Below are 21,831 nucleotides of genomic sequence, written 5' to 3' on the forward strand. Positions count from 1 at the left end.
AAGTTATTCGGGGAAAAAAGGGAACTTGAAATATTATTTTATGAAAAATTACATTCCCTGTGACATGCTAAAGTTTATACCATGGGTGCTTGAAGCTTGTCAGATTGAAATTAACTTTCTAATTTTAATAAAAATTAGATGATGATAAAAAGAGCTTTCCCAAACGAGCGATTTTACAAGAATGCCATATTAATTGAAATTAACTTTCTAATTTTAATAAAAATTAGATGATGATAAAAAGAGCTTTCCCAAACGAGCGATTTTACAAGAATGCCATATTACTTTCAATTACTTTTATTATTTGCGTGACAAAAATGTGATACCTATATCGTTACCTATTGCTAAATGGAAATTTGGTGAAAAAAAAAACTAAGCGAATTAAAGCCCTTTTGGGTTGCTAAATGGAAATTTGGTGAAAAAAAAACTAAGCGAATTAAATCCCTTTTGGGGGGAAAAATTGAAGCCAAATAATGAGTGTTTCAGAATTGTCTGTCTTTGTAGATTTTTCATTTGTCTTGAAGCTTTCAGGTTGTAAAAATACTGAAGAAGAAGAAGAAGAAGAAGACGAAAAAAAAGTTATTCGGGGGAAAAAGGGAACTTGAAATATTATTTTATGAAAAATTACATTCCCGAAAAAAAAGTTATTCGGGGGAAAAAGGGAACTTGAAATATTATTTTATGAAAAATTACATTCCCTGTGACATGCTAAAGTTTATACCATGGGTGCTTGAAGCTTGTCACATTGTAATTTTTTGAAAGCAAATTTTCCTTAGTCTTGCTTTTCAAAGCATCCTTCCTTGGTCTTGGTTTTAAGAGAGCTAATCCCCCTTACTCTTTAATAATATGGTCTTAGTTTTGAACTCCCAGATTAGTAAGAGCTCTAGGCGTTAATCCCAAAATTTCCTTAGATCCAATTTATGTGGTCAATCAAATATACATACATAGGTAGTTAATCGAAAAGTACAACGAATTATCTACCTACCTATTTATGTATACCATTCTTTCTTCATTATACTCTTTTTTATGAATTCATTCATTAGAAAAGACAATGATAAATAATTTCTGTGCACTGGTAAATACAATTATATAAATCATAAAAAAAAAACTTACACAATGAGCGTAATATAATGTATTTTGCATTTTAGATACTTTCCTCAATTTATTCATTTCATTCTTTACTTTCCTTATTCTTTTATTTATTTACAATGAATCTGTAACGAAATTTTGATCATGCCTCTATCTCACTCTCCTCAGTTTGGCATAGTCACAGAGATGTAATACTAAACAGCATACCCAGTCTTACTCAGTGGAACCGCAGCCCAAGTCCCATAGGAAATTTTGTGGACAAATGATGGGAGTAGGTATTTATTTAACTGGTAATGTGTGATGTGACAAGTAATGTTGTTGTAAAATTTTAATCATGCCTCTATCTCACTCTCCTCAGTTTGGCACAGTCATAGAGATGTAATACTAAACAGTAAACAGCATATCAAGTCTTACTCAGTGGAACCGCAGCCCAAGTCCCATAGGAAATTTTGTGGACAAATGATGGGAGTAGAATAGTAGATATTTATTTAACTCGTAATGTGTGATGTGACAAGTAATGTTGTTGTTCCTATGTCCACACAAAAGCTACATACATACAATGATGTGTTGTGCTATGTTCAGTCTATTAAAGATATTCCTATGTAGGTTTTCGATGGGACATTTGAGATCATAAATGTCCAATCCCAAGTAAATATTTACATTTCAAGTCAGCTACGTACAATACAGCTTCCTTACCAATCTCTTGGCCTTTTTATTTAATTGTCATAAAGCAAACGAAGGGCTTGGAAACCATTGCCATTTCTTAGCTTGAAATTTTAATCATGCCTCTATCTCACTCTCCTCAGTTTGGCATAGTCATATACTAAACATCATATCTACATACTCAATGGAACCGCAGCTCAAGTCCCATAGGAAATTTTGTGGACAAATGATGGGAGTAGGTATTTATTTAACTGGTAATGTGTGATGTGACAAGTAATGTTGTTGTTCCTATGTCCACACAAAAGCTACATACATACAATGATGTGTTGTGCTATGTTCAGTAGATAAAGCTTATTGTTTCATTACAAATTTCATCAGTAAATGGGTTTCTTCAAATTAAATTGATCCCAAGGGCAAGGCAATGCCTAACCATTGCCATTTCTTAGCTTTGGTGAGATCCATTTCGAATTCGGCACATTGCTCTGTATCACTGAAACAGAAAGATGGAGAAGGTTTCATTACAAATTTCATCAGTAAATGGGTTTCTCCAAATTAAATTGATCCCAAGGGCAAGGCAATGCCTAAACCCTTGACAAATGGTGTGTGCCTGAAGGCATGTGATGTGTTCCAATCCACTCGACCCTGACTTGACGCCTCCACCTCTGATACTGACGCCTTATACGGTGATGGCACGTTGAATGCACCAGTTCCCAAGAGATCACTGAAGTTAAGCAATATTGCGCGTGGTTAGTATTCGGATCGGTGACCATCTCGGCAATCGCGTACTGTTGGTTTTTCCCAACCCCACTAAGGCTAGGTGAGAATGAGGCAGGTGGCTTGTCGCCAACCGATGGGTAAAACCCCCGTCACTAAAAACCTTAGCAGTTATACTGTGACACCAGTTAAATATTAATTGTTTTGAAGGAAAATATTAATCAAAATTTACTTACCCGAAAAACTTCTTGCATCCGATCCTGGGAAAATCGAACCGGAAACACATCGGTTTGAGAATATCAAAGTATGCTATTCCGACTTCAATAGCCAGGGGATTTGCTGCTTCCTTGAGGCACTTGTAGAAGTTGAAGTCACAATCACAACTCGATCTGTAGGGATTATTAGATTTTCTTTTTCATATATTATCAGCTCCCATGGCGTAGTGGTCACTGCGCTCGCCTTGCACGCGGGAGACCCGGGTTCGATTCCCGGCGGTGTCAAGAAATTTGTATTTTTTTTTCGTATATTTGAAGAATAAATCTCTACCAGCCTAGTTACGTCTCGTAAGCGCTAGGTCGCGGATTCGATTCAAGTCTGAGGCAAACTTTATCCTGAACAGATAGAGTTCGTTTCCTTCTCTTCTATCGTCCTATCTTCGATTTCGGGACGATAAGACATTACATTGATTCTACTCACCTCGTAAACGAACCGTCATTGGTAAGGTTGTACTTGGTAGATTTAGCCACAATGTTCTCTGGACAAAGGTCGTGATCTCTGCAGCAAGAGTCAATATCATGGAAGATACCTGTGTCACTAATATCCCGAGCTATGTCTCCAGTACCACACCATTTAGTTCCTGTAAAATAAAACATGGAACAAACCGTAACGTATTTAGTTGAACAAGTAGTTAGGCGTACTCTTTCCTTCATATAAAGTTTTTCGAAACTTTGTGAAACATTTTCTTGAAACTCGTCACTGTTCACATACATAGACATTCTCATACGAGTAGACGACTCATATGTGGAACTCATGGTTTATATAGGATTTGTTGAATATACATACATACTTCCCTAATACACCACTTACCTGGTTTAATGAACTGGATTTGGTCTCTAATTTCAGTGATTTTCGGTCCAAACTGATTGATGATTGGAATCGCATTGGCAATGTTCAGCAAATGTTCCGTGTATGTCGCGTTCTCAGATCTTTCCTTCAGTTTTGTTATCCCCTCTGAGGTGGTATTTTTGATGGTTGACAAAACATCCAGGGGAGCTTTCAGCACTCATATCGATCCACTGTTCACGAATTTCCAAAGTTCTATAAAAAGTTTCAACTGTTATTAAAAAAAAGTTATAAAATAAACACATAAAATAATGAGTTCTTTTTATGCAAATGAAGTAATAAAAACAATAAAGAGAGTGGAGTTTGGAAAAATTATACATAGAGTGTTCCATTGAATTTTATTTTGTCTCTTCAACTTCGATTTAATTTGATAAAGTCTCTTTCTTTTGAAATCTCAATCAATTTCCAACTCAATGCTAGTCAAATCAGAAAACACACAGACATGTCATGACAGCTACATACATAGATACCGTTAGTCAGAAAATCCATCAATCTATCAAATATTTTCCTTCCTATAGGATTTTGATATTTCCGAGTGATCTCTCTTCTAGGTACAGTTACAAGCTCTTCTTAAATCTCAATCAATATCCAACTCAATGCTAGTCAAATCAGAAAACACACAGACATGTCATGACAGCTACATACATAGATACCGTTAGTCAGAATATCCATCAATCTATCAAATATTTTCCTTCCTATAGGATTTTGATATTTCCGAGTGATCTCTCTTCTAGGTACAGTTACAAGCTCTTCTCTCAGTATGGAAAAACATTATCATCTTCTCTTTAGAATAGATATTATCGTCTAGCTTCTTTTTACTTTCTAGCTTTAGATAGAATAACATTTTGTTCGTCTATTTTTGAAAACAAAATTCGCAAATTCTTCCCGTTACTAATGTTTTTTTAATGTGATGTACAAAAGAAACTCGAGTTTCATTTTATTTTTGGAACCATCCAAATAAAAATATTCTCTTCCCGTTACTAATGTTTTTTTAATGTGATGTACAAAAGAAACTCGAGTTTCATTTTATTTTTGGAACCATCCAAATAAAAATATTGATAAGTAGTTCAACCAATTTCTTTCCAAACTTAATGAAAGGTTTAACAAAAATAGCTGCAGAGACAGGCGGATATTATTTTAGAGAAGCATGAAAGTTTTTTTTAGTGGATGTGCCAAAAGTACTTTCTCCCGTAATCATTTCATTTTCTCTTTATAATATTACGAGGATTTTTCTTCTCATTTTTGGCTTCTTGTCATATTTACGACACATTAAGAACTATTTATTGAATAGGTACGTACCTATGTTGGTATTGTGTTATGTTTATGAAGAAGGAAGTCAAATACATATAGGTATAGGTAGTTAATCGAAAAGTACAACGAATTATCTACCTACCTATTTATGTATACCATTCTTTCTTCATTATACTCTTTTTTATGAAATCAAATACATATACATAATATAGGTAGTTAATCGAAAAGTACAACGAATTATCTACCTACCTATTTATGTATACCATTCTTTCTTCATTATACTCTTTTTTATGAATTCATTCATTAGAAAAGACAATGATAAATAATTTCTGTGCACTGGTAAATACAATTATATAAATCATAAAAAAAAACTTACACAATGAGCGTAATATAATGTATTTTGCATTTTAGATACTTTCCTCAATTTATTCATTTCATTATTTACTTTCCTTATTCTTTTATTTATTTACAATGAATCTGTAACAAAATTTTAAAACAAATAAAGTGTGCCTGAAGGCATGTGATGTGTTCCAATCCACTCGACCCTGACTTGACACCTCCACCTCTGATACTGACGCCTTATACGGTGATGGCACGTTGAATACATCAGTTCCCAAGAGATCAATGAAGTTAAGCAATATTGCGCGTGGTTAGTATCCGGATCGGTGACCATCTGGCAATCGCGTACTGTTGGTTTTTCCCAACCCCACTAAGGCTAGGTGAGAATGAGGCAGGTAGCTTGTCGCCAACCGATGGGTAAAACCCCCGTCACTAAAAACCTTGCCAGTTATACTGTGTCACCAGTTAAATATTAATTGTTTTGAAGGAAAATATTAATCAAAATTTACTTACCCGAAAAACTTCTTGCATCATTTTAAGTTCAAACTCATTACTTTTGTTTATCATTGTTTAATGTTCAATTCATACATTTCCTGCTGCAAAATTACTTCAATCTACTCTGGTGTTATGTTCCAGTTTACAAGGTAGATGATATTATTACCTCGAAGAAGAAGAAGAAGAAGAAGAAGAAGAAGAAGAAGAGGAAGAAAAAAAAATTTTGGTACATAAATCTGCGATAGAAAATAATAATAAAATATGTACATCTTGACTAAATAGGTATATGAACTGATTGAGGACATGTATTAAGTACCATACTGTTGACATTTTTGGCATGTATGAATTGAAGAAGTTAAATCATTTAATTTTAGTATTAGGAGATGAAAATATTATATTATAATATATTATACTATACAACTAAGTTATAAAAATAGTTATTATTTCTTTATTAAAAAAATATATTATTAAAATAAAAAAGTGCATATTAGTTGTAACATATCTAAATTTAAACACTCTTCATTTTTATTTTATTCTTCAGAAGATTTTCAGCCTTTGCCTTTTCAGTATAAATAATTAAATTAAAGTATAAATATTCCTATGTAGGTTTTCGATGGGACATTTGAGATCATAAATGTCCCAATCCCAAGTAAATATTTACATTTCAAGTCAGCTACGTACAGTACAGCTTCCTTACCAATCTCTTGGCCTTTTTATTTAATTGTCATAAAGCAAACGAAGGGCTTGGAAACCATTGCCATTTCTTAGCTTTGGTGAGATCCATTTCGAATTCGGCACATTGCTCTGTATCACTGAAACAGAAAGATGGAGAAGGTTTCATTACAAATTTCATCAGTAAATGGGTTTCTAAAAAAAAATCTAGTCTCCATTAAAATATTTTATCTGTGTACTTAATTTTAGGATAAGAAAGTGTCCTCGAAATAAATTTCATTTGTTAATTGTAAGTTGATGTTGTACTCATTATAGACTAATATGAGTTCTTCTATTGTAAACTACGTTTCTAATTTTCAAAATTAACACTTTCTCATTACGTAGATATAATACTATTATTTAAAATAAAGATACTATTGAAGATGTTTATAATACTGTATCCCTATCATTTTATTTATATTTATTCGAGGTATTAATATCTTAATTTAATGACCTCTTTCATATAATTTATAACACTACCTATCATTTATACATAATTAAATTATTTCCTTTCATTCTTCTTTCATACACACAAAACTACATAAGTATGCTTGTAGGTACGTGGTATAATTTATACAATAGCTATTAACAAATACTCTAAGGTATTATAGCGTGCAATTGATGCACTACTTATTTGTGTTAATTAAATTTACAAGTAGTACCTATCATTTGTTCTTGATATTTAGACGCGCAGGTACTTAACACACATAGGTAGGTAAGTACCAATATAAATGACTACCTACTTTTATGAACATAGGTCTTATGGTAGTCAATAACTTACCCATTTTTCAAGTGTAAGGTTGTTGGTACTACTTATTACCCATGTCCGACCCACAGAGACTAAACTAATTGAGTAAACTTTAATAAAAAATAAAAAAAATATTCTCTATAAATATACCTAATAATCTCATCGTATTTCCTCTGATACATAGAATAGTACCCTATAAATATCTGGTGCTGTTTCATTCTATTTATTTTCATTATTAAATTGGTCACTATTATTACCTATTCATATTAATTTTCTAAATTTCCTCTTAATCCTGGTATGGAGAGGCGAGAGTACAGTCTAGTTATTTTTTAGTTTAATTATTTTTTCAATTTAGAATCTTTTTTTATATGTAATTTTCATTATTATTTAAATTAATTTGTTTATTTTTTACTTACTATTTTTTAAGGTATCTATTTTATGTAAATAATCTAAAAGAAAATGTTGGCTTTGTCTCTTTAATTTTCGACTGTCATCTAAGTCCATTTTCATTTTAATTTTTCCCTCATGTGAAAATAAAATCTAGTTATGAAATAAATAATTTTATCATGTTATTAAAAATCATTATCTCTGTAGGTATGTATTTTATGTTGATTTTTGACTTGTAAAATATGTGTTATCATTCTAAATGATGCCATATGGGTATGTACTTCACAAATGGAAAGCAAAATAAGAAAGATCAAATTAGAACCAAAGATTTAATAATGGTGGTAAGAATGAATTTCTTGTGATGTGGGGAAAGTCCCTTTACAATATCTGTGCCTAACACAGCATTACTAAGAGCCTCCTTTACTAAATGCTGAGTCCACCCCAAGCAGAGACGAAACAACTGCCACTCGGCCTCGTGCCTTGAACGTTTAGAATAGGGGACATTTTGAATATCACAAAACTATTTCTCATTTGATTTTAACTAGGTGAGCGACTTTTATTATTTACCAAATATTAGGAAAGTCCCTTTACAATATCTGTGCCTAACACAGCATTACTAAAAGCCTCCTTTACTAAATGCTAAGTCCACCCCAAGCAGAGACGAAACAACTGCCACTCGGCCTCGTGCCTTGAACTTTTAGAATAGGGGACATTTTGAATATCACAAAACTATTTCTCATTTGATTTTAACTAGGTGAGCGACTTTTATTATTTACCAAATATTTAGGATTTGTTGAATATACATACATACCTCCCTAATACACAACTTACCTGGTTTAATGAACTGGATTTGGTCTCTAATTTCAGTGATTTTCGGTCCAAACTGATTGATGATTGGGATCGCATTGGCAATGTTCAGCAAATGTTCCGTGTATGTCGCATTCTCAGATCTTTCCTTCAGTTTTGTTATCCCCTCTGAGGTGGTATTTTTGATGGTTGACAAAACATCCAGGGGAGCTTTCAGCACGGTTGTCGTGGCTTTCTTAATATCCGATGTGGTTTTTCCTATAGAACTAACCACATCGTTCAGTTTGGATTTATCGAAGGTGACATTGACGTCATATTTGATGAGAGGTATAGATCTGACGTAGCTGTACACAGAGGAATCACTAGGGCTGTCCTTCACCTCTGAACCGCTGGAGGATTGACCATCAGTTTCGCCCTCATCAACTGTTGAGCCAAACAGGTGTTGCTTTACACTTTGGAAGATACCTGAGTATCCAGATTCAGATGGACTAGGTTCGGGCTCTTGATCATCGGATTTAGTGGAAGATATTGAGAGAAGGAGAAGCAGTAGTGTAGTGGACACCTGGAAAAGGAAAGCAAAAAATTTGAATGAACAAAACATAAAAGGTAAGTAATTATAAATTGAGTTTCGAGCTTCAGTTAGGTACCTAAATACTTCCTTATTTCTTCTTAAGTATTCTACCGTTCCAGTCAATAATTTCCTGGTCCTCATTGCCAAAAAAAAAAAATCATCAGACTATTATTTAAGTAGGTAGAGGTACCTATTACAAACATGCACATGTTCAATACCTATATACTTTGAAATTTCTTCATCAGTAGGTACGTACTACCTAGTGTTTTGTCAGTAGCATCAATATGAGCAGTCAGTAATTAAGGGGTCATTGGTCTTCAATTGTTGAGATAGGTCTTTACGTGGTTAATATTGTTTCACGCATGATTCATATGATATGATTCACATGATGTGCAGTGTCCACTAGAATAGGTTCCTAACTTAGTAGTACGTGATATCTTTGCTGATAACTCCGGATGTAATGTAGTCTTAACATTGACATTGAACTAGTCACATTTCAGTTTGGAATTTTGGATCTTTCCTTAATTCGCAATTGGCATTCCGACTACCTATCTAACGAGTGTCTCTTTGACTACCGCCTATTTTTTCACGGAAAAGGGTGATACTGTCGTACTCCCAAGGGGATCTGCCTACCACAAAGCTCCCTATCTTTACATTAATTGACATAGGTTCTGGAATTAAACCTGAAACCAATTCAGAAATAATTGATCCTATGGAGGCTTCTGTTAGATCCTAATTGCGAAAGTTAAAGCCTGAATTATTGTTATTCTCAAAAAAGGGGGAAGGAGAGAAACACACAGCACACATGCACACTGCCATTGATGTTATGAACTAGTTACTTACCTGACGAAATACCATAGCTCCAAAATACTCACAGACGTAGTTTACTTTAACTTCATCTTTACATTAATTGACACAGGTTCTGGAATTGAACCTGAAACCAATTCAGAAATAATTGATCCTATGAAAGCTTCTGTTAGATCCTAATCGCGAAAGTTAAAGCCTGAATTATTCTCAAAAAAGGGGGAAGGAGAGAAACACACAGCACACTGCCATTGATGTTATGAACTAGTTACTTACCTGACGAAATACCATAGCTCCAAAATACTCACAGACGTAGTTTACTTTAACTTTAAACTCACCCACACGAAATCAAAAGTCTCTCTGAGTTTTCATAGCAGAAACACCTTTATATGATGCTCGTAATAAGGTTACGATTTGTTTACCTAACCCAATAGTTAATTAGATGACTCCTTGTTGGTTTTAACCCGTGGAATTTTCGCATGCATTTTGTTTTTCCTGTGCATATTGAAGATTTTCCCCTCGAGAGATTTAATTTACGATGGGTGACTGTGCTGGTGACATTTCCCGACCCCACTCAAGCTGGACGAGCAGACGGGTAACTTGTCGCCGAAAGGTGGGTACCAAATATTTCACATATTTTACAAGTTACACAAAAACGACCACAAAGTTAACTCAGTATAATAAATATATTTAAATTTAGGATGAGAGAAATGCACTTTTTGTTTATTATTTCTTTATATCATTTTTTTATCTCTTTCAATAAATTATTCAAAGGTAAATAAAATTATATAGATACTGATAAACAATAGGTACTGTAGATACTTCTCTTTTGAACATGGCCATCTGAAAATGTAGGTATAAAAGTACCGATCTTTGTACGCAAGTATCTATCATGTTCGTATATAATGTACAAATATTTTAAAATTTTGTAGGTCTTTACGTGGTTAATATTGTTTCACGTATGATTCATATGATATGATTCACATGATGTGCAGTGTCCACTAGAATAGGTTCCTAACTTAGTAGTACGTGATATCTTTGCTGATAACTCCGGATATAATGTAGTCCTAACATTGACATTGAACTAGTCACATTTCAGTTTGGAATTTTGGATCTTTCCTTAAATCGCAATTGGCATTCCGACTACCTATCTGACGAGTGTCTCTTTGACTACCGCCTATTTTTTCACGGAAAAGGGTGATACTGTCGTACTCCCAAGGGGATCTGCCTACCACTTTAAAATTTAAATCAACAAACGAGTAAACGTGAACGAACCAATCAAAATCACTGAATAAATAATTTTCGTTTTTGGTAGTAGTCCAAATTAAGGACGACTTTTATTATTCCGAGACCTCTTGCTTTTGAAAACTCATTAAAAATTGCCACCTCACAGATTACAGTATTCGCACGATGTACCTATAACGACATATAAATGGAAAATAGACATTTCTTTGAAAAAAAAATAGATAAAAAATAGTCATGTATTCTTCACAAAGTATATGTTGGTTGAATATGGAAACAACACGAAAAATACTTACTATATAAATAACAATGTAGAACTTTCATGTATTTATATTAAAAAATAATAATTTTAAAACCAACTACAAACAACTCTTAGATACACTAAAATTATAATTTTAGTATTTACATAATAATTAATAATACATATATAAAATATAATATATTTTTACTACATACTTCTATTATTTTAATTATTTATATTTGAAATAATAAAGAAGAATCATTTTATATGACGTGTAATTGTAAATAAAACGCGAAATATTTTATTATTTTTAAAGTCCACACATTATTTTCTATAAGACTAAATAATTTATTATTTTATTATATTAATTTTAAGAACTTAATCATAGGTATAGCTAGAATAATAATTATTTATACTTAATAAGTCCTCTTTATTATTTTGTATCTACGTATGTTGAAAATTTTCTCATTTATACTATCTTGTTTTTGCTTCCCTCAAGATTATCTTTATTTGGAATTAGGGCAGTTTACATAACGAGACTACCTTTTTCTCTAATTCTCAAAATTTCCCGCATTCTTAACAAAATTTCTAGTAATTGAGAGTTTGAAGCAAAAACTAATGATACATCAGGTACTTACATACATTAGTAATATTATCTATTGAAGATATTTTAAGTTCAAACTCATTACTTTTGTTTATCATTGTTTAATGTTCAATTCATACATTTCCTGCTGCAAAATTACTTCAATCTACTCTGGTGTTATGTTCCAGTTTACAAGGTAGATGATATTATTACCTCGAAGAAGAAGAAGAAGAAGAAGAAGAAGAAGAAGAAGAGGAAGAAAAAAAAATTTTGGTACATAAATCTGCGATAGAAAATAATAATAAAATATGTACATCTTGACTAAATAGGTATATGAACTGATTGAGGACATGTATTAAGTACCATACTGTTGACATTTTTGGCATGTATGAATTGAAGAAGTTAAATCATTTAATTTTAGTATTAGGAGATGAAAATATTATATTATAATATATTATACTATACAACTAAGTTATAAAAATAGTTATTATTTCTTTATTAAAAAAATATATTATTAAAATAAGAGACTACATTCGTCTTCCAATGTTAATGTCTTTGTACGTTTATACATATTAATTTTTAATTATTAAGTTTGTTTGTTTGGGTCAAAAGTTGTAACTTGAATTTTTAGCCATCAATTTTAACCGGATGGATTGAAACTGGGCAAAAAGGATACCTACCTATTATTTTAAAATTTTCCGACATAAAAAAAACTTGAGCACCTAATATTAAGTAGTTATTTTTATTTATTGGGTAAGTAACAAAATTTTCTCGTAAAAAAAAAACACTTATTGAAAAGTTTATAAATCAACTTACTACCAGGGGAAGATCCATGACAAACAGCTACACCAGTCAGCGCACGATTGATTCCAATAATACGGCAGAATCTCCTATGTATACTTCTAGTGTAGGGTTCAATATATTCCTAACCTTGGCCGTCACACTGTTCAGTCACTAGACTGGACAACTGGACATCCTGAGCAACACATCAGCAAACTGTTCCGAGTATGCCGAAACGACAAAAGAAGTACATTGAGATGGAGTCTGGAGTCTCCTTACGATAATGGATACTTGAGGATCAGATCTAAATCTAGTTGAGCTTGAAACATAATTCAAGTTTAAATTGAAGTTTTTTAAAGTTAAGTTTTAAAAGTTTTGAGTTAGATTTTAGATTTCAAACTTAGTTTAGTTAATTTTAGTTAAAGTTAAAATTACCAAACCGTCAAAAGGAAGTCTCCTTACGATAATGGATACTTGAGGATCAGATCTAAATCTAGTTGAGCTTGAAAAATAATTCAAGTTTAAATTGAAGTTTTTAAAGTTAAGTTTTAAGTTAGATTTTAGGTTTCAAACTTAGTTTAGTTAATTTTAGTTAAAGTTAAAATTACCAAACCGTCAAAAGGCTTCAACCCAGAAGGCTCTTAATAAGTAGCCTTCATATAAATTTATGACAAATCCTAATACGGACTGACAGCATTGCTCCAAGTGAAATATAATGAATGAATTTAATGTACCTTAGGTCCGTATCATAAAAAATTAAATTAAAAAAATAAATAAACGAAAAAAAAGTTCATAAGAAAAGGAAAAAATGTTGCACAAAGGGACAACCAAAAACACAAACGGTTCACAAAGTAAAGTTACCTACTAATAGAAATAACTCAGTTGGCCTGAAGAGGATAGAAATCAAACAGAACCCACTGCCAAACCAGAAGCGATATTAATAGGTTTACAAACTAACAGGTTAAAATCTTCAGGACGTTTAATTAATCATGGAAGATAATAGAAAACAAGTTATAAACACACAACACTAGGCAATTTAGATTCTTCTCACTGTAAAGTCCGAGTACAAATGAACAATTTCTTGAACGTCTTTATTGAGGAAGTCTCTTTTCCTTCTTTCATTTATGTACACAAGTAGATGTAGTAGATACCAACATGATAAATAACTACATGTATTACCAATATGTGTACATAGCTTATCTATGTAGATAACCGATGTACTAACGTTTGACGCAGTTGTTTTAGTTTCCACTCTTTTTCTATTCTAATTTTATAACTAACTTCACATGAGAAGAACCGGTATTTACGTAATATTATAAAATGTTCACGATGTTAATGAAAGAAAAACACGTTTATGGTATTATGACATTTTGAAAGGAAATACCTACCTACTTTTATTCCTTCAGATGTGCTTAGGTACTATGTGCTTGTTAAGAATTTTTCTGTCGACTCAGTAAGTACTGGGTACTGGGTTTATTTCTCAGTAGGTAGGTACTGGGTTTATTTTGTGATAGTCAAAATTAAATGATGTACATACATACGTACCTACCTAAATCATTTGAGGTCTTATCGTCCCGAAAGCGAAGGGAGAAGGAGTAAGAGTAGAGAAGGAAGAAAGCCAGGTGTTCCAAGAACGAACCTTATCCGTTCAGGATAAAATCCGCCCCGGGCGGGAATCGACCTAATGCTTACAGGCACACGCGACCAATATTGTTGAAAATTAAAAAGTCCCAAAGTCAATATTCTCTTCTTTTTCTTCGTCTTTTCCCGTGTACAGACGGGGTCGGCGTTTTTCGTCAGCCTCTCAATCAGCCCTAACTAGGGCGATTGCATTGGGCTGACATTTGGTTTTGGTTACAAATTTTACGAGTGGATGCCCTTCACACTCATTCTGTCCCTAATTTTTGCATGTGACTGTAGCTTAAGCCATCGTGACGACTAGTTTAATTTGTTGTGTCTCGTTTGTCCAGGAAACAGCATGATCTCGTTCGGCTGCCTATGTATGCCGGACTATGGCGGTGCGTGTGACTGTACGTACAATTACAATTTGCCCGGAGGTGTGCATGAGGCGTACCAAGAGATGATCTTCAAAGATAACGGGAAACTGGGCGCCAAGTTCAGAGTACTGCCTTTGGGAGGATAAACTAGATATTCTGGAATCTAGATATTGAGATTGTTTTCATCGAGGGAATAATTACTTAGCTCTTTCCACCGATGTGTGTGGAAGGCTGCAGGTTTTCGTATCGCTAGCGCTAGGTACATAGGTAAGTATAGTGACGTTAAGTCACTTGAAAAATAATCTCATTCGAAAATCAGTCAATACCTATAATAAGCCCCAAAGGTCAATTTTTGAGGAAAAAATAACTCGCCTATCGCCCAAAAACTATACAGTTCTATTCTGACCCAGAGTCTAGCAGTGTACCAACTTTGTTGTTGTTGTAGCGGCTTTAGCTTTCGCCGAATGGTGATGGCAGATTAAAGAGAGGATATCTTTTAGTATCTGCCATACACCTGGGTGATGGTCTCTAGCCATGTTTAATAGGCTCGTCCTGAACCGCAGTCAACCATCGTGAGGACTTGTGCTAATTTTTTAAAAGCAGAGAGAACCCTTTGAAGAACTGCCAGCTATATAGCTAGGCTGGTTAGGGTTAGCTGTTCTCCTCCCTGTTTCTCCCAATAGAACTTCCGGAGTCTCCTGAAATAAAAAAGAAGAGTTCGATGTAATAGGGTAAAATTCTTATCCTTAGGGCTATTTCAGAAGACCCTACTAACAACAATCCTGAAATACGGGGGGGGGGGAATGATGTAATAGAGGGTAAAGTGCTCATCCTTAGGACTATATCCACAGACCCTACTACCACCAATACTGAAATACGAAAGCATATTTCGATGTAATAGGGTAAAGTCCTAATAACAAGAGACTGTTAGTTCTATCAAGGAAGATCTAGACCACAATCTATGGGCCTATCTCCCTGAAAGGACATCTCAATCAGTAATAATAATAATAAAAAAAGTAGTAGGTACTGTTTGATAATGTTTGCCGTGTTACGAGCAAAAAGTGCCAAAATCTGATAGAGTCGATAGAGTTGATAGAGGAATAGGTCCCATATTTACTTACAATATTCTTTACATGAATGAAAACTCTCAAATGGTCTGGTTTGCCTGTACTAGGGGTTCTCATTCATTTGGTTGTGCCCCATTCTTATAAAAAACCCAGATTACATACAAAAATTATTTTAAATGTCACTTAATTTACTCTGGTAGGCTCATACTCATCCTTAATCATGGGAGTTTTTCCTGAAAAATTCTTATAAAAAAAACCCAGATTACTTCTGCTTCTGATAGAAGACTGCATGCTGCATGTACTATTGTAACTAATATATGTACAAGTGTACTAAGTTATCTAGCTGCTGCTGCTGCTACAACTATAAGGACTACAAGCTTCCAAGTTCATTATTAGTCATGGTTGGGTTAATTCGGATGTATAATTTGTAATTTGCCGAAGTACGATCTACGAAATCTATTCGCCCATGTTAGGTAGGCAATGTACAGGGACAAATATTTGATTTAATAACAATCTATGACAAGGTCACTGTCGGCAATCAGTCCTAAATCATTGTTATTAACAATAATATTTATGTTGAGTCACTTGAAAAGAATAAGGGATTGAGGGCTCAATTTTTGGCACATTATAAATGATGCATAATGAAGGCGTCATATCTGGAGAGACTACATTCGTCTTCCAATGTTAATGTCTTTGTACGTTTATACATATTAATTTTTAATTATTAAGTTTGTTTGTTTGGGTCAAAAGTTGTAACTTGAATTTTTAGCCATCAATTTTAACCGGATGGATTGAAACTGGGCAAAAAGGATACCTCATTAATAAGTTTGTTTGTTTGTTTGGGTCAAAAGTTGTAACTTGAATTTTTAGCCATCAATTTTAACCGGATGGATTGAAACTGGGCAAAAAGGATACCTACCTATTATTTTAAAATTTTCCGACATAAAAAAACTTGAGCACCTAATATTAGGTAGTTATTTTTATTTATTGGGTAAGTAACAAAATTTGCTCGTTAAAAAAAAAAAAAACACTTATTGAAAAGTTTATAAATCAACTTACTACCAGGGGAAGATCCATGACAAACAGCTACACCAGTCAGCGCACGATATATATTTGAAGAATAAATCTCTACCAGCCTAGTTATATTGGAGGGTAGCACGTCTCGTAAGCGCTAGGTCGCGGATTCGATTCAAGTCTGAGGCGAACTTTATCCTGAACAGATAGAGTTCGTTTCCTTCTCTCCTATCGTCCTTCTATCTTCGATTTCGGGACGATAAGACATTATATTGATTCTACTCACCTCGTAAACGAACCGTCATTGGTAAGGTTGTACTTTGTAGATTTAGCCACAATGTTCTCTGGACAAAGGTCGTGGTCTCTGCAGCAAGAGTCAATATCATGGAAGATACCTGTGTCACTAATATCCCGCGCTATGTCCCCAGTACCACACCATTTAGTTCCTGTAAAATAAAACATGGAACGTCTCTACAGCAAGAATCGATATCATGGAAGATACCTGTGTCACTAATATCCCGCGCTATGTCCCCAGTACCACACCATTTAGTTCCTGTAAAATAAAACATGGAACACCCACTAAAAATGAAAATCAAGTTTTACAACGTTTTAGTTACCTACAAGAATTAATGCACGCAAAAAATGGTTTAACTTCACAGAAAAATAAAACAAAATAAGTAAATAAAGTACATGTGTACCTATTTAATATTATGAACCAAATAGTTGAACCCTTAGCCTTATCAAGTTAGCAGTTAAGACATTGCTTTCTAATCCAGGAGATATGGGTTCAGATTTCGTCCAAGTCAATAAATATACACCTATATAAAAATAATAATTTAATGATAATCGCCAAGGATTTTCTATCAAGTACTTAATATTAATGAAATGCAATCATGTAATATGTAGGTACATAGGTAAAATACGTAGGTACCTAATAAAGAATTATTATCAAGGGACAACTATTACCTAAATTAGGTCCTTAATTCTATTGCAACAAAACTTTTTCATTATTTTTAGACTTCGGTATCAATTGCCTACCAACTCAACTTATTTAGAACATCTTTCATGCGAATACAATATATCAGCAGAAAAAGTTGATGTTCTTTTAAACACAACTTTTGAGCTGATTACCTTTTTCTAAGAATAATTTTATGCTCCTTTCAATTCCCTTCCCAAAATCATAACCCAGAAATTACATAAGAAATAGCAAAAAATATTAGTTTATATTTAAACTAAGACAATACAATAAATTGGGAATCTCACAATCATTTATGAAAGACATTATCTGCACACTTCATTTCTCGTGGAACTTGGTACGCTTGTTTCAGTGTACTTTGCTCTGTGTACTTTGGTATTCTAGTTGTAGACTAGGCTGATGACTGATTAGACTCAACATGCAAGTTGCCTGATAAGAGCAGCGCACATTTCAAAGAACTCCATTATATTGTGATTGCTAAGGACTGTCTGAGACAGTTGAGTCTCAGAACATAAGCCCATGTCCTCTTCATTACTAATGCTCTTGAAGTCCAGGAGATAATTCTTATAGCCCACCTGGTACAGTTGTAGCGACATCTTAGTTCTTTTGTTACTGTGGCGCACTCTAACGTGATAATTATTCATTAGTTTCCACTCGAAGCCAAGGGCTTTCATTGCTCTGTACACTTCGTTCATAATATCCATAGGTTTACTTTGACTACGGATACCTAGGTGCCACTTGGCCTTCTTCTCCATGTTTGCTCCAGCTTTGATTCCTTCTCGCCTCAACATTCTCTCCCTCATTCGTTCTGGATGTGTCTTGACAGGATCTCCACTAGGACTACAAGGTGGTGTAGATGTGGACGCGGCGTAGAAGTCTTTGATTTCATAGCGTTCTACAACATCAGCCAATCTCTTGTTATCTATGATAAGATGATAGGCAATACAAAGCTGATCATGTGGGTCTCCATCTAGCAATGCATTATGAACCTCCGATTCTTTCACACTAAACTTCTCACACACTTCTGCTACAGCATCTGTATCTATGACGGAAGTATCCTTCTGGTAAGGTGGCGGGAACAAGTAAGCAGGCAGCTCAAACTTGAACCACTCATGATTCTTGATATCTTCTATAGTCGCACGCTTGATAGGATCTACTTGTAACATTTGACATAAGAGACTGACAACTGACTTATTCAAGTATTCTGGGATAGGAAAGATACCAGACTTTATCTTGCGAAATAATGTGGATACTTGCTCATCATCAAATGGTAGGGAGCCACATAGGAGAGCATACAGGATGACACCACACGACCAGATATCTACCTCAGGACCTGCATACAGTTTACCAGAGATAACTTCGGGGGCAGCATAGTTAGGAGAGCCACAACTTGTCTTGAGAAACTCTCCATCCATCATCATGTTGGAGAGACCAAAGTCAGCTATCTTAACGTGAAGGTTTTGATCAAGTAAGAGGTTCTCAGGCTTTAGCCGTCGTTAGAGAAGAGTTTTCTATTCACTTAAAGTCATTGTATAATATAACCTGGATCCTATTAATATAGGGCACTAAAAGGCGTAAAGACTACCTATTCTAGAATCCTAAAATGTCCCTCTGACACCGAGAGTTAAGTAATGTCGAATGTGAATTTAGACGGGTGAGCGTGAGGACAAGTCGTTTGATGCTCGCTACTAAAAATATTCGAGAAAAAAATCATAAACTAAAGTGGGTACCTATGCCATTAGGTACCTATGATTGGTGGATCGTGGACCCAGCAAACATAGGTAATAAGTGTAATAACTACGAGTGTAAGAGAAATTGTTTCAAAAAATAAAGTAAACACAAAAGGTTTTGTAATAAAATAAAATAAAATATGGTTTTCATGTATTTTCCGCAATATAGGTAAATGTTGTCATCCACATAAATTAATGTAACTTGAGCACCTAATATTAAGTAGTTATTTTTATTTATTGGGTAAGTAACAAAATTTTCTCGTAAAAAAAAAACACTTATTGAAAAGTTTATAAATCAACTTACTACCAGGGGAAGATCCATGACAAATAGCTACACCAGTCAGCGCACGATTCTTTTTTGAGCGTGTCAACATCACTATCACATATGTATGTTCACTAAACAATCTACGATACTATACGCATATATGAATCCTAATCTTAATTCGCACTCCGAAAATTGACTTTTTTTGAGCGTGTCAAGATCACTATCACATATGTATGTTCACTAAACAATCTACGATACTATACGCATATATGAATCCTAATCTTAAGAGATACCGTCGTTAGAGAAGAGTTTTCTATTCACTTAAAGTCATTGTATAATATAACCTGGATCCTATTAATATAGGGCACTAAAAGGCGTAAGGTCAAAAGGCTTCAACCCAGAAGGCTCTTAATAAGTAGCCTTCATGTAAATTTATGACAAATCCTAATACGGACTGACAGCATTGCTCCAAGTGAAATATAATGAATGAATTTAATGTACCTTAGGTCCGTATCTATTCTAGAATCCTAAAATGTCCCTCTGACACCGAGAGTTAAGTAATGTCGAATGTGAATTTAGACGGGTGAGCGTAAGGACAAGTCGTTTGATGCTCGCTACTAAAAATATTCGAGAGAAAAAAATCATAAACTAAAGTGGTCCTGTTCTAGAATCCTAAAATGTCCCTCTGACATCGATAGTTAAGTAATGTCGAACATGGTGTGAATTTAGACGGGTGAGCGTAAGGACAAGTCGTTTGATGCTCGCTACTAAAAATATTCGAGAGAAAAAAATCATAAACTAAAGTGAGTTCATAAGAAAAGGAAAAAATCTTGCACAAAGGGACAACCAAAAACACAAACGGTTCACAAAGTAAAGTTACCTACTAATAGAAATAACTCAGTTGGCCTGAAGAGGATATACTAAAGTGGGTACCTATGCCATTAGGTACCTATGATTTCGTGGACCCAGCAAACATAGGTAATAAGTGTAATAACTACGAGTAAGAGAGATTGTTTCAAAAAATAGAAGAGGATAGAAATCAAACAGAACCCACTGCCAAACCAGAAGCGATATTAATAGGTTTACAAACTAACAGGTTAAAATCTTCAGGACGTTTAATTAATCATGGAAGATAATAGAAAACAAGTTATAAACACACAACACTAGGCAATTTAGATTCTTCTCACTGTAAAGTCCGAGTACAAATGAACAATTTCTTGAACGTCTTTATTGAGGAAGTCTCTTTTCCTTCTTTCATTTATGTACACAAGTAGATGTAGTAGATACCAACATGATAAATAACTACATGTATTACCAATATGTGTACATAGCTTATCTATGTAGATAACCGATGTACTAACGTTTGACGCAGTTGTTTTAGTTTCCACTCTTTTTCTATTCTAATTTTATAACTAACTTCACATGAGAAGAACCGGTATTTACGTAATATTATAAAATGTTCACGATGTTAATGAAAGAAAAACACACGAGTACAAATGAACAATTTCTTGAACGTCTTTATTGAGGAAGTCTCTTTTCCTTCTTTCATTTATGTACACGAGTAGATGTAGTAGATACCAACATGATAAATAACTACAGGTATTACCAATATGTGTACATAACTTATTTATGTAGATAACCAATGTACTAACGTTTGACGCAGTTGTTTTAGTTTCCACTCTTTTTCTAATTTTATAACTAACTTCACATGAGAAGAACCGGTATTTACGTGTATTACCAATATGTGTACATAACTTATCTATGTAGATAACCAATGTACTAACGTTTGACGCAGTTGTTTTAGTTTCCACTCTTTTTCTAATTTAAAACTAACTTCACATGAGAAGAACCGGTATTCACGTAATATTATAAAATGTTCACGATGTTAATGAAAGAAAAACACGTTTATGGTATTATGACATTTTGAAAGGAAATACCTACCTACTTTTATTCCTTCAGATGTGCTTAGGTACTATGTGCTTGTTAAGAATTTTTCTGTCGACTCAGTAAGTACTGGGTACTGGGTTTATTTCTCAGTAGGTAGGTACTGGGTTTATTTTGTGATAGTCAAAATTAAATGATGTACATACATACGTACCTACCTAAATCATTTGAGGTCTAAAAGGTCTACGAAAGCACCCTAAATTTTGCAATAAGAGGGAGGGGGGATCAAGGGACAAGTCAAAAAGCAGAGAATTTATTCTTTCAGAATTATTTTGTATATTTACAAAAAAGCAC

General features: G+C 33.9%; 2 protein-coding genes across 2 annotated transcripts; both read right to left on the minus strand.

The window, feature by feature from the left end:
* Positions 1-1,675: 1,675 nt before the first annotated feature.
* LOC103521689 (phospholipase A2-like) lies at positions 1,676-3,745 on the minus strand (the record flags this gene model as incomplete). Its single annotated transcript, XM_026832345.1, has 5 exons — positions 1,676-1,837; positions 2,180-2,239; positions 2,700-2,852; positions 3,160-3,319; positions 3,550-3,745. Coding segments are annotated over 5 exons (597 nt in total), but the record flags the coding sequence as incomplete, so codon positions are not given.
* Positions 3,746-6,394: 2,649 nt separating this feature from the next.
* Positions 6,395-19,665, minus strand: LOC113472559. Its single transcript, XM_026832349.1, has 6 exons — positions 19,633-19,665; positions 9,790-9,828; positions 9,528-9,538; positions 8,348-8,885; positions 7,941-7,995; positions 6,395-6,482 (listed from the first exon to the last, which is right to left on the minus strand). Exons 2-6 carry the CDS (start codon positions 9,791-9,793, stop codon positions 6,395-6,397), a joined length of 696 nt encoding a protein of 231 aa, XP_026688150.1. The 5' UTR covers positions 9,794-9,828; positions 19,633-19,665.
* Positions 19,666-21,831: the final 2,166 nt, after the last annotated feature.

The sequence above is a fragment of the Diaphorina citri genome, unplaced genomic scaffold (assembly GCF_000475195.1).
Source record: "Diaphorina citri unplaced genomic scaffold, Diaci psyllid genome assembly version 1.1 scaffold76, whole genome shotgun sequence".
NCBI lineage: Eukaryota > Metazoa > Arthropoda > Insecta > Hemiptera > Psyllidae > Diaphorina > Diaphorina citri.

Excerpts from the sequence above, each read along its gene's own strand:
- LOC113472559 (XM_026832349.1), bottom strand. Across the intron at positions 7,996-8,347 it reads AATCCAGTTCATTAAACCAG|GCACGAGGCCGAGTGGCAGT; the intron begins GTAAGTTGTGTA and ends TAAACGTTCAAG. Across the intron at positions 6,483-7,940 it reads TGGGGTGGACTCAGCATTTA|TGATACAGAGCAATGTGCCG; the intron begins GTAAAGGAGGCT and ends TTTCTGTTTCAG.